The following is a 13,683-nucleotide window of genomic DNA, read 5'->3' on the forward strand; positions in this document are numbered from 1 at the left end:
AAACAATCTACTCAATTTATTAACCAGAGTATGGGATCACTTCCTGTCTCCCAGGGACACTGGGAGGTGTGGCCACAACACTGCTGAGAACATTAATAAAAAGCACTGTCACCGACAAACAATCTGCCCATTCTCAATTGGTGGAGGAAGAAACCAAGGTTGGACAGAGATTAAGACATTTTGAAGTGAAAGTTTAAGTAGGAAGATTTCATTTTGAAAGCCATAACTAAATGACTATAATTTAAGCTACTTTCCAGAGCCCACACAGTATCTTTTCAGAATGTATACAAACTGAGTAAAGTATGAATAATAACTACCCACCTATGGGGTGGTGAAACCTCTGATTGAGCACCACTGAACAAAATGTTGTTGTGCAGCATACAAGCTCTTGTTATCGGTCTTCTTACAGTACACTCTTATCAGCTGCTCTGCAAATCTCTCTGGTAGAAGCTGTGAAACCTTTTTAAAGGAAGAAAAGATTTCATTGTTACCCTAAATACACCAGGCCTGTAAGTGGTTCTTCCCATTTCAGTCATGAATGAGGAAGCAAAGCCAGAATAGACCTGAAGTTTTAAAATTTGGTTGAACTAGAATAACCAGGATCGGAAATATGATGCGTCAAGTACCGCTAAAAATGTGATCTCCGGGAGCTCTGGTGGCCTAGTGGCAAGAAGCTGCACTGCAATCCCAGAGGCACATGGTTCAAATCCACCAGATGCTCTGCCGGGAAAAGGAGGGACATCTCCTCCTGTACCAGTCAGATCTGATTTGACGGTACATGTAAAAATAATACAATAAAAAAAAAAGTGATCTCCCTTATAGAATTTAAGAGGAAGAGCAGAGCTGGAAACAGTGGTGCCCTGATCAAAGATGGCGCCCAACCAAGCTTCTTGGAACAGGTGTCACTCGTCATAGTCCTCCTACGAATCCAATCTCATGCATCGATTCTGGAAGGGCTCATTATTCCTCTTAGGGAGACTATCAGTCTAGGGCTTTGACCTATAATTTTACTTGTTATAGTTATTACTCTAGATTATCCAAATATGAAAAATTCGTTTTTTTCTGGTTTTACTTCATTGCCTATGACTGAATCATTTAGCAATGGTTTAAAGCTCAATGAAGTCCACTGACACACTGGAGATAGATCAGCTTTTCCCCAAACTTCTAAGCAGCATTAAAAAAAAAAAAAGAATATTATATTTGCCCTCATTCACCTTAATCTACTTATTAATTTTTACTCTGCTGTTCCTCCTAAATAGTATTTTTGATGTTACATTTAAATACCACTTTCTTTTGCTTTTTAATCCCATCTGTTCACAGAATTTGTGATAGTTGTCCTATTGCAAAATACTCAATTTTATGACAGCTAATAAAAAACTAAAGGTTTGAATCACACATATACATTATATATAGAAAAATACTACACGTCTGGATCATATATATTATATATAATATACTACAGAGTTTCATAAGATAGGAATTAAGCACCTATAACTTCTATGAAGCCAACTATATAGCTAGTCTCCACTGAAAAATCAGAGGTTTTCATCCATTATTAGCAAACAGGAAAATCTGGCTCTTCAGATGGTCAAGTCTATAACTTTAAAAGAAATACCTCCACCCCCCCTTACATGATGACTTTAGAACCTAACCTGCACACAAAATGCAAATTTACCAAAAGGATTTGTCATGTCACTATAGCATATTTCTTTTACTGAAGGAGACAGTTAGTTACCTGATCTTTAGCAATCATGACTGCTTTGTTGGGGTCATTCTTATAATAGAAGTGAACATGATCAATAGGATTCTTGTCCTCCATTCCATAATCCATATTGATAACCTTAATAAAAGAGACAAGTGCTCAGTTCCATAGCAACCATGAGAATTGAATTTGGGGTTTTGAGGCATCACAGGAAAAGGAACAGAGCTCTCAGGAGGTCAGAAGCAAGTGCACTGGTGAGTGGCTGACAGTGGGACAAAGTCTGATGCATGATCAGGGATTTGTTTTGAAATCTAAGGGAAAAGAAAGTACTTGTAGATTCAACACCTATTGTATGAAAGACACTATGCTGAGCATCAAGATACAATAGAGATATTATTTCTAAAGTTCTAGGTTCCACAGACCTGGCTTAGACAGAGATTGAAAAAAACAGAATAAACACTGCAAAAGTTGGAACGTGTGTGGTGTGGAAACCTTTCAGAAAGAAAAACTTAGGAGAAGGAATATATTAAGTATGTGGTGAGCACCAGTGAAAGACGACTCTGACAGGTTTCAGGGTAATTCTATTTGTTACCAAAGAGAAGGAAAAGGAGTTGTAAACTATAAAGTAAGGGATCTCATAAAGGCTGTAGGGTCCTGGCAGGATAATGTTAATGGTCAATTGTCAAATGCAAGGCCTGTACTTCAAATCTACTCATTATTCCACAGGAGAAAAGACATGGTGACTTGCTAATGTAGAGATCACAAAGTAGGAAACCCTAGGAAACTCTAACCTATTGTTGGAGTTGTGTGCCATTGAGTTGGAACTGACCCACAGCTGGTTTTCAGAGGTAGTTAATCAAACAGGAGGAGACTGCCCATCCTTCTCCCACGAAGCAGCTGGTGGATTAGAACTGCATGCCTTCGTGATTGCAGAGCAGCTTCTTACCACTAGGCCACATAGGATCACAATGAACTGGGTCTACTCAACAGCACTAAGTGAGGCTAGAATGCAAGGGGGATGACGGCAAATGTTTCCTGGGAAAGTGACTTTACTAAGTGACCAGTATTTAATGAAAGTGTAACAGACACAATCAATTACGTGTTACTAGCTGAAAACCTGGCAGTTCAAACCCACCCAGAGGTTCCTTGGAGGGCAGGCCTGGTGATCTGCTTCCCAAAGGTCAGAGGCCAGGGAGTTTTGGCAGCCTAGCTCAGGAGCTGCACTGTCAGCCCAAAAGGTCAGCCTTAAAAACCATGGGGAGCAATCTATTGTGTACACATAGAACGAGAAGAAATGAAAAGAAGACAGAAGAAAAAGAGCACGAGAAGACAGCTTTCAAATGCGATTGCTAAGAGGTGCCAAGCGTGAGGTGCCCAGAGCGAGATGTATTACCAAGGAAAACTAACAGAGGCAATTCTTCAACACGATTCACCCTGAAGAAGAGTGAAGAGAAGTGCAATGTGTGCTATTTTAAGATGAAAACAACACCTCATTTTCTTAAGATGAAAACAGCGCGTTTAACTGATGAAGCAAAAGTCAAAAGGAGGGGAGACAGATACTGTGGGGTTCAAAAAAAAGTTACAGGAAAACAAACTCTACAACCCCAACATTTACCATATGTCTTACCTTTTTAAACTTAATATAAATTAACATTAAAGATGATATAAAAAATCAGTCCTTCAGGTGCAGCAGATATATTTCTAATGGCCAAATGCCACATGTGGCCACTGAAATGGTGAGGAAGGAGACAGAAGGATTCATTCACTAGAGAAAGTTCCTAATGGGAAAAGGTGCCCCAGACAGCAAGTGGAAGGATTACACTTGGCCTCTGATAAGGAAGACACTTCCCTAGTGTCACAAAGGAAAGGCTCAACAGGGCTCCAGGAGGAGGTAAGTTTGTTATCTGATAGCTGACTGAGGCCAAGTCTTACCTAATGGCCCATTGTTTTCATTCTGCAATCAGAGCCCAGACTGAATAATTTACTGGGTAGGGATACTGATGGGAGCTGGAGATCTGGGAGGAGTGAAGAGGGTGTGAGAGATTGGGAGAATTGCACTAAGCTGCTGGGGATACAGAGGGCTCTATTAGGGTTGGTGACTGAATTCATTTCTAGAGATGCCAGTATAGTGATCTCTTCCAGCAGCACTGATCTACCCAGGTGGAAACAGAGAACTTTAGATTCAAGCAGATCATTTGGCATTCTGGTAGGGTGACACCTAAGAGGGGCATGAGAGTTGAAGGGTAACTGTAAAAGGAAATGGAGTAAGTGATCACTGAATGTGTCAATTAGACTGGGAAAAAAACAAAAAAATACAAGGCTCCTGACCACTGGAAGAAGATAAGGACACAATACAAACTAGACAGCCTGATGATGTAAGAGGCAGCAAAGCAGGAAGACCAGCTTTTGAGTGGAGAACTAAACACCAAATAAAATCCACTGTCACCAAACAGATTCTGATTCAGAGTTCTTACAGAACAGAACAGAGCAGAACTGCTCCACAGGTTTCCAAGGCAGTAAATTTCAACAGAAGCAAACTGCCTTATCTTTCTTCTTCAGAGGCAGTTCAGTGGGTTCAAAGCATCAACCTAGGAACTGCAGCCAATGGTTTTAACCATTATGACACCAGGGCTCAAAACAGAGAACATAATGCTTACTGGTTTTAGAAGGAGAGCAATTTTGAGTATGATAACTTTCAGCAAGTTATCTACTGAGAGTGTTGGCTGAGGTTAACTAGAAAATGTCCTTGGGGATGAAGACAAAGAGATCGAAGAGATAGTTGGTCACATGAACCAAGAAATCATTGCCTTGGATATTGGCAGGAATTAAGAATGTAGAGAAAGACTCTAATACATGGCAAAATCTTCAGCAGTAGATGGTAAGAGGCTGGATGTGGTTTGAGGAGAGCCTCAGAGGACAGGGGTCTTCCACAGGTCTTTGAAATGATACCGGAAACAAGACCACTGATGAACAGGAAGGTCTCCTCACCCTGAGGAATAGGCTTTTCAAGAAAGGGCTGCATCAGAAGCAGATTCTCAGGGGATAGCCAGGGTGCAGTAAAGGCATCAAGATAGAGGAGAAGCAAGAATTTGCTAAATATGAGATGTAGAGATGATGGTGGGTGAAGGGATGGGTGAGAAGAGGAACTTAAACAGTGAGAGACTGAAAAAACAGACACATGATGCCTGTTGGATAAACTGCCTTAAGTCTGAGAGAAGAGTGGGTGGATAGGACTCCGATATAGCCCAGAAGGAGAAAGGGTAGCTGAAGTACACAGCAAACTGCCCCATTCCCTGTGGACCACTGCATCCCCTCACCTGGGAGACGGGAGAGCAAAGGCTCGGCCCTCCCCTGGACTACCGACCTGTCATTGTCACAGTCTCTCTGCAGGGTGTTGTTTCATTTTCGGGGTATACGCTGCAGCCTTAACACATCATGGTAAGGCACGAACACTAGTCGAATCCTCAGGAATATTTAAGCTAGTCGAATCCTCAGGAATATTTAAGAAGTGCCACTAGTTCTTTGGTACTTAGTTCCCTGGCTTCAAAATTGGAATAAAAAACAATCTCTATTTTCTCCTCAATATATTACAGAAAACTTCTCTAAATCAAATGTGCTAAACCATATATTTTCCAGAAAGATAATCTGTTGAGGATTCCATTCTTGACCAGTCAAATAAAAAAAGCAGCTACAGACTAACAATGGATCTTTGTAATAATTCTACAAGACAAAATTAAACTTTATATACTGTTTTGGGTTTGTTTTTTTCACACTCATTGTGTGCTATCGAATCAGATCCAACTGGCACAGGAGGAGACTGCCCCTCCTTCTTCAGCAGAGCATCTGGTGGATTCAAACCACGTGCCTTAAGGATAGCAGCACAGCTTCTTGCTACTAGGCCACCAGTGCTCCTATGTACTGTTCTTGTTGTTGTTAGGTTCCTCTTCATAAAGTACTGAGGGTAAGGCACAGAACTGCAGTTTGCCCTCCACACCTGGGGCATTCTGACCAGCAGTCAAGTGAGTACAGACTGAGCCCACTGCATCCGTTGGCGAAGTACAACTCTGGAGAGATCTGAACCTCAAGGACAAATCAACAGGAAAGGAACAGATGAGACATTGTCTTGTTTGGTCTCTATTCTTCCCCACTGACTGGTCTGAAACAAATCTAAGACACTAAATGATCTTCAAGGTGTATTTTGCTTTGATTTTTTTAAAAAAACTTCCGGCGAGCTCTGGTGGCCTAGAGGCAAGAAGCTGCACTGGAATCCCAGAGGTGTGCAGTTTGAATCCATCAGACGTTCTGCCAAAGAAGGAGGGGCAATCTCCCCCTGTACCAGTCAGATCTGATTTGACGGTATTCGCACACACACGAATAATAATAACATTTAAAAAACCTTCCAATGAAAAAAATTTCACAGTTAGTATGTTGTACCTCAAAGAGTATATTGTTTGGAGATTTCAGGAGAGAATTCCAAAGATTTTTTACTGGAAACAGAAGAAAACCTCTCATTAGAAAACTTTTCCTTTGGGAGTATGTGGGTCATCTAAAAAATAACAAGGCATGCATGACTTTTGTGAACAGAAAGACATTAAAAAAATGTACCATGTTCTGTTGTTGTTGATTGCCATCGAGTCAAGCATGACTCACAGCTACCCTATTAACAAAAGACCTGAAGCCTTTCTACAACTATCATTGTTTCTCAAAGTTCATAGAGTTTCCAGAGGCATGTTGTTTAGGAAGTGGATGCCACTCCTGCTTCCAAAATACAATGTTCTATTCGCCATATATCTTCTCCTACGCAGTTTACTGCCTCTGAAAACCCACTGGAGGGTCGGCAAAGGGTCAGTTCAGACTCCATGATACACAGCACACACATTAGCCACATAGAAGAGATTTGTTGGCAGACTGGTTAAAGCGTTGAGCTGCTAGTCAAGAGATTCCTGGGAGAAAGATGCAGTCATTTAATTTCATGAAGATTAAAGCTTCAGAAACCCTGTGGTACAAGAACCATTCTGTCCTACATGTTTGTTATGAATTAGAAGAGACTTGACAGCAGGATTTGATTTTTTGGGGGAAGTCTAGTGGGTAAGAAGTTGTGCTGCTAATCCAAAAGCAGGCAGTTTGAATCTATCAGCTGTTCCTCTCGAGAAAGATGCACACTTTCCTTCCACGCATGAGAGGTTTTGTACAGAAAATAACAGAAGCCATATGATTACATTGATATTATCCACAATGATAATTTTTGTGTTCAAAGAAAATAATAAAAAACTATTTTCCAATTTTTATAATCAATGTGGATTATGTTTATAATAATAAGATCTTTGTTTTTCTTATAAAAAGAAAAAAAGCCTTGACTGATAATATATTGGGCTAACTACTTACATCCACTATGAAATCTTCAGCTTTCAGTTCAGCCTGTAGCAATACACTGGGTTTAGCATCAGCAACTTCCTGTGGAAGGGATTTATAGTCTTCCTAGAAAAGACAAGAGCCCCGCAGGTCAGAACTCTACTTTCCATTATTAAATATTTAAGCCACAGAGGTATTCTTGCTCTCAAAATGACACATTGCTAGAAAAAATAAGAGTAGAAAAATGCCTACACATACATGGCTCTTGTCCTTGCCATCCTTTAAACAAATCACAGAGAATCTTTGTAACAATGCTTGTTCCATTTTGAACAAATGTGGTATTAATCTATCATTAAACAAAAGGAGGCAAAATAGAACCCAAAGAATTACTATGCAGCACAGTATGGTCATCAGCATAACTTGAATTACTGGCTTCCTGGCAAAGAGAAAGACCTACAATAGCAAAGAACAGACATGGTTATCATCTGAGGGTCAGGGACTGCAGCCTTCAATATGGATTGAGGCTCAATGTCAAGAAGACAAAGATTCTCACCACCGGACCAATTGGCAGCATCAGGATGGATGGTGAAGAGACTGAGATTATTCACAGCTTTAGTCTGCTTGAATCCACAATCAACACTCTTGGCACCAGCAGCCAGGAAATTAAAAGGTGCATTGCCATAAGAAAGTCTGCTGTTAGGGACCTCTCTCAAGAGCAATGGTGTGTCATTGGAGACTAAGGTGCGTCTGGTACAGGCCATGGTCTTTGTAATGACTTGTTATGCGTCAGAGAGCTGGACAATGACCAGGGAGGATAGAAGAAGAATTGATGCTTTTGAGCTTTGGTGTTGGAGAAGAGTGCTGACGGTGCCATGGACTGCTAAGAAAACAAACAGATTCATCCTGAGAGGGTTAAACTGGGCTGCTACTTAGAGGCAAGGATTCTGAGGCTTCGTCTGACATAATTTGGTCATGTTGTAAGGAGGGATCAGTCCTTGGAGAGACATCATGCTTGTGAGGGTAGAGGGCAGGTGCAGGAGGGGAAGGCTCTCTGGGAGATGGATTGATTCAGTGACTGGGGCAATTGGGATGAGTGTGTTGGAGACAGTGAGACTGGCACAGGACAGTTTAGAGCTGTTGTACACAGGGTCGCTATGAGTCGCAAGCGACTCATAACATAACAACAACAACAACATCGGCCTGTAAAAGACAGGTAGGTGAAATCTAGAAAGCCTGTTACAGTGTGGAAGAGGCATTAAAAGCAGGCCTTCAGAGTTGCGATGGGAATAACTAAAGTATCCTCATTTTGAGGTCCTTATGCTTAGATCTATTTTCCTGTCTTTTTATTGAGATAAACTTTGAGGTCCCCTTTTCTCATTTATGTGGTAAGAACAAAGGTTTGAAGTCAGTTAGCTCTGACTTTGAATTGTGGCTCACAGGTCATTTCATCTACCCTAAGTCTCAGTTTATGTATCTATAAAATAGGTCTGAGAACACTGTATTCTGTAAAGATTACAATGAGATTAATGCAATACCTTGATGGTTTCTAAAGGGGGACAGAGATTTTTACACGTCTCAGTAATGGAAAGGTATCTGACAACTTACCCTTTTAATCTTCTCTTGTCCTACTGGTGGAAGAGTCTGGCCCACATACTTGTACAGCTTTCGGCATTCAATTTTTTTTAAAATCTCTCGTGCTGCATCCAGTTTGGGATTACTTGAGTGTAAAATTTCCAGAAAAATGTTATCTGCCAATGTGATGAAATTTCAGTTATATTAAATGAAACCTTATACAGGAAAAGGCTTAGGTAACTCCTGAAATCACTTCAAATCATAGTTCATTAATGCAGATACACTACGATTACAATCTGATTTTTATTTCTTAGAATACTAAAAAAAAACCCCAAAATAACACTAAACTTTAAAAAAATGTTCCAATCAATTAAAATGATAGAGGAGAAAGGTAGAAATGAAAGAAGACTGCATCCTTTGAGTTGATAACTGTTGAGGCTGAGTAATGCGTGGCTATTGTTATGAACTATTGAGTAAGAACTGGTTCACAGCTGACCCTTCAGTGGCTTTCAGAGACTGAAGATCACATAGGAGGAAATTTGTCTGTCTCTTGCAGTGCAGCTGGTGGATTTGTACCACCTGTCTTTGGGTTGGCAGCTCAAGTCTTTACTCATTGGGCTATGGGGACATAAGCCATAGAAACCAAAGCCACTGGAATTGAGTTCCTATTCACACCCACCATCTATGCAGACTAGAACTACCCTCATGGGGTTTCTAATGCTGTAATCTTTTAGAAGGGTGCACTGCTAATCCAAAGACTGAGCCTCTCTCATGGCTGGGACACACGAGTGGCTGGCTCCTCGGGCGAAAGATAGGCAATTTCCTCCTGCTCACTTTACAGTTATGAATTAGTTCCAACTCGATGGCAATGAGGTTTTTCAGGGTTTTAAAAAAATCTTTAAGGACACAAACTGGCACAAAGTGGCAAGTGGGTTCAAACTATCTTCCTCTTGAATAGCAGCCAAGCCCTTTCCTCATTCCACTGTCAGAGTTCTTTAAATCCACTGCTATCGCGGTTCCAACCACTGGCTGTTAGACAACACTTGGAGTATTATCACAGTACCACAAGGGCTCCTACCACAATGGGTATACAATAGTGTCTTAATTTACTGTTGTTCAACTTACATCTTTAAAAGGAATGATACTAATTATTTATAAACAAGATTATTTGTTTGGGATTTGCTTCAAAACAGTCTAATGTCCGAAGGGAACAGGTAGATAGGATAAAGAAAGCAAAGTTGTACTGATAATGACTGATGTGAAGTAAGATTTAATGAAATCAAACCTCCTACAATTGAGCCAATTCTAATTCTAAGTCAAAGTTACTGGGATCCTCCAGCGGGTTCCTGAGGCCATAAACCTTTACAGGAGGGGACTAACCAGCTTTCTCCCTCATAAGCTACTTGTGGATTGAAATAGGTAAGCTTTCAGATAGCAGCCTGGCACCTACATAGATTTAGTAAATTTCCTTTATACAAAGTTTTACAAGCATCCTTATATGATGACACTTGTAAGTAATTTTTAAAAATTGTTTGATTAATAAAATTTAATTAAAAAAATTCTTTTGTCCCCTTTCCAAATGCTTCTACTGAAAAATTTTAAAAAACTATAGATACATACTTTGCCTTACAACAGGTTACAGCTGGTTAACAACTTCCCATATTTGCATATACATAATATAGAATATAGATAATGTTGTTGTGTACCATCGAGTCAGGATCAACCAGTAGCCGACCCTCCAGCGTTTTCAGAGACAGTAAATTGAATGGAAGGAGATTGTCCATCCTTCTCCTGTGGAGCAGCTGGTGGATTCGAACTGCATGACTTTGGGATTGCAGCATAGGTTCTTATCACTAGGCCACCAGAAGCTCCCTAATATAGGCAGACAAAATATACCTGATATTATATATGTAAATAATAGACAGGTTTTTTCTAAAATCTAGGTTTTTCTTGAGACTATGGCCCTAAACCACCCTTTGAAAGTGGAATAAAACTCATTTCCAAGGTTCAACTCAGTCAAACAACAAACAGGCCTAAAAGGGAACAGTAACACCAACGCACTCACTTCTTAGACTCACCAACCATATTAGGCCAAAAAAGCATCATTTCCGCTAAAGATAAAGCCCTGAAGACAGGAAGGATTAATGGAAGTCAGAATTACAGGGAAGTGGAAAAGTGCAAATATATTGTGAATATTCAAACTGTTATAAAACAAAATGTGTATGACTGGTTGAATGAATAACCAACTTGCTTTATCAACTTTCATTCAAAAAGCAATTTTTTAAAGGGAGGGAAATGAAATCTGGATTTGCATTTTATTTTGACTCTCAGACCTTCCCCATTCAATTTTCCAAATAATTAATATGTACTGTATTTAATTCAAGAATAAATCTGGAGCTGCTGACCTAAAGGCAGCTTCTCTCTGGCAGTTCAACTCCACCAGTGGCTCCTTAGGAGAAAGGTGTGCAGTCTCCTCCTGTGCCGTTTACAGCCTCTGAAAACCTGCTAGAGGGTCAGCTATGATTCAATTCCAACTCACTACAATGAATTTCAGAGTTTGACTGAACTGTGAGGGATTGGAAATCAAGAAAATTGGTTCCTCAAAGACAGTTTGAGAGGAACTAGTCTAGTCTTATATTCTGATGTTGTTGTTGTTGTTATTAGGTGCTGTTGAGTATGACTCACAGCAAACCTATGAACAGCCAATCTGAACCCTGCCCTATCCTGTGCCATCCTCACCATCTGTGCCAAAGTCTTAGTGTCAATCATTCTCACTGGGGTCTTCCTCTCCTTCACAGACCCTCCATCTTTCCAAGCATTATGTCCCCTTCCAAGGAATAGTCTCGTCTAGGTATATGTCCAAAGGATAAAAGACAAAGCTTGGTCTTCCCTGCCTCCAAGGAGTACTCTGGCCAATAGCGCGTTGCAAATAAAACCTAGGAACAAAAAAACCCCCCACCAAACAAACCTAGGAGCAGTGGAGCAGGAGTGGTACTCTTAAGTAGAAAGCTGTATCTTGGACTACTCAGATTTTGTTGCTTTTGCTCATTTTCTGAGCCTCCAGTCTTAACACTGATTCTGTTACCTAGTGATTGCATTCTAATTTTAATTTTTGCTAAACAGAGTCGTTTTCATGATTTGCATTTGAGACCTCTGCAGGTATATATATACTTCCTGTTCTACTTTTCCTGTTTTGCTGACTTCCATTGCTCAGTCTACACTTTCCCACATACATAACTGGCTGCCACACCTCCACCTCTCTTCCTTCTCACTCTAAGCTGCAGGTACTGTTTCTGCTAAGCAGGAGAGATTCTTATATCCTGCAGTCTGTTTTTTATGATGGCAATAAAGTTAAAAGGGCAAGCCAGTTTTCAGGATTAGGATGATATCAGACCAGCTAGTTTATAACAAGGAAATCACAAAACTGAGAACCTCCTACCTATCCATTCCAACTCTGCAACAGTGTAGAAGAGTAAACCTACTCACAGGGTTTCCAAGGCTGAAATCTTTACAGAAACAGACTGCCTCATCTTTCTGTTGAGCACTGGCTAGTGGGTTTGAACCTCTGATCTATGGTTAAAGCCAGATGCAGTGCTACAATAGTTCCCTGAATTAAGTGACAGTTGATATTGTTCCTTTATTAACACAAGTCTTACCTGCAATGTGAAAGCAGAACATTGCTCTAAAACCTTTCATAAGCAAGAATGGGGTCAAATGAAAAAGCGATTACTATTAATGTATATGGGAAATCTTTTTGTGCATTTCCAGACCTCCAAAAAAAACCTATCAAGGGAGCTCTGGTGGCTTAGAGGCAAAAAGCTGCGTTGCAATCCCGAAGCCACATGGTTCAAATTTACCAGATGCTCCGCTGGAGCAGGAGGGGCAATTTCCTCCTGTGCCAGTCGGATCTTCTCCGACAGTACACAACAAGAAAAACAAACATAAACCCTATCAAATCATATTAAATAACATATAAAACCTAAAATAACACAAAGTGGCTTGATGCTTAGCTGCTCAATGTAGCTCTGCGGATGGAGCTTGGCCATGCCACTCTCATTACTTGGGGTACACATGTCCTCTACCGGTTTGCTGCAAAACAAAATCTTAATGCTATTTTTTCCTCTTTTGTAAACATGAAAATCCTCTTCAGATTCTCTTTTTTTGTTAGTGAAAACAAATACTACTGCAGGGCTTCCGTAAAAACGAACTAGCATAAGCCCAGGTGCTAATCAAAAGTCAGTGGTTCAAATCAGCAGCAGCTCCACCACAGGCCTGGTGATCAGATCCTATAGCAATAATAGCTTAGGAAACCCCTGGGCATTTCTACTCTGACACACTCGGTTGTTAGGATTCAGAAGTGATTCAACAGCCTACAATGACAACACGCCTCATTTTTAGCATCACGGTAAACCATGTGCTAGGTATCATTTCTTCTATGTTATAATATGAGAAAAAAAAGACTCAAAGAAACTGAATTACGTTGTAAGATCATCTTATTAGTACAAGGCAGAACTATTGCACATTAAAAAATAATCACTTAGGGATCTGAAATATATTTGAGTGTTCTGAAAACAACTCACTGATAAGCCAGGGAGATGGACCCTTTCTCTACCTTTTAGTTCATACCTGTTAGTTTCGTGAAGGCTTCCATGTCATCAATTGCTGTGGAAATGTGATACTTTTTTCCTTCAGCACCTGGTATCTCCAGATAGGGGTCCGCTTTGAGAAAAGCATCTGTGATCCTAAAAAGCAACATTTATAAAAATTTAGGTTTCTTAGATATCGTGTATGTACTCTCAGCATCACTAAAAGTTAAGGGAATTTTTCTATATTAGAAAAATAGTATCTTGAGACAAGATTTTATTCTAAAAATAACTGCTTTTTGACCATTTTAAGTAAGTTCACGTTCTTATAAGCTATCACATATACTACGTTCCAGGAGCTATGGCAAGGTTTCACAATATAATCCAGACTTTATAACAAGAGACATCATGCTGAGTAGGGTGGACAGTCAGCTAAAGAGAAGACGACCCTTAATGAGGTGGACGGACAGTGAC

At 40.2% G+C, this 13,683-nt stretch overlaps 1 protein-coding gene across 1 annotated transcript in view; it reads right to left on the reverse strand.

Annotated features, from left to right (window-relative positions):
* Nucleotides 1–321: 321 nt before the first annotated feature.
* The window catches only part of SAMHD1 (SAM domain and HD domain 1), a 37,425-nt gene continuing 24,063 nt past the window's right edge, over nt 322–13,683 (reverse strand). The window contains exons 11-15 of the mRNA XM_006881709.1: nt 13,253–13,368; nt 8,660–8,802; nt 7,088–7,180; nt 1,736–1,840; nt 322–459 (exon numbers count right to left, since the gene is read on the reverse strand). Of these exons, the coding sequence (XP_006881771.1) occupies nt 322–459; nt 1,736–1,840; nt 7,088–7,180; nt 8,660–8,802; nt 13,253–13,368 (595 nt within the window). The remainder of the gene's footprint in view (nt 460–1,735; nt 1,841–7,087; nt 7,181–8,659; nt 8,803–13,252; nt 13,369–13,683) is intronic.

The sequence above is a fragment of the Elephantulus edwardii genome, unplaced genomic scaffold (genome assembly GCF_000299155.1).
Source record: "Elephantulus edwardii isolate Elephantulus edwardi_28Jun2011 unplaced genomic scaffold, EleEdw1.0 scaffold00015, whole genome shotgun sequence".
Classification (NCBI taxonomy): Eukaryota; Metazoa; Chordata; class Mammalia; order Macroscelidea; family Macroscelididae; genus Elephantulus; species Elephantulus edwardii.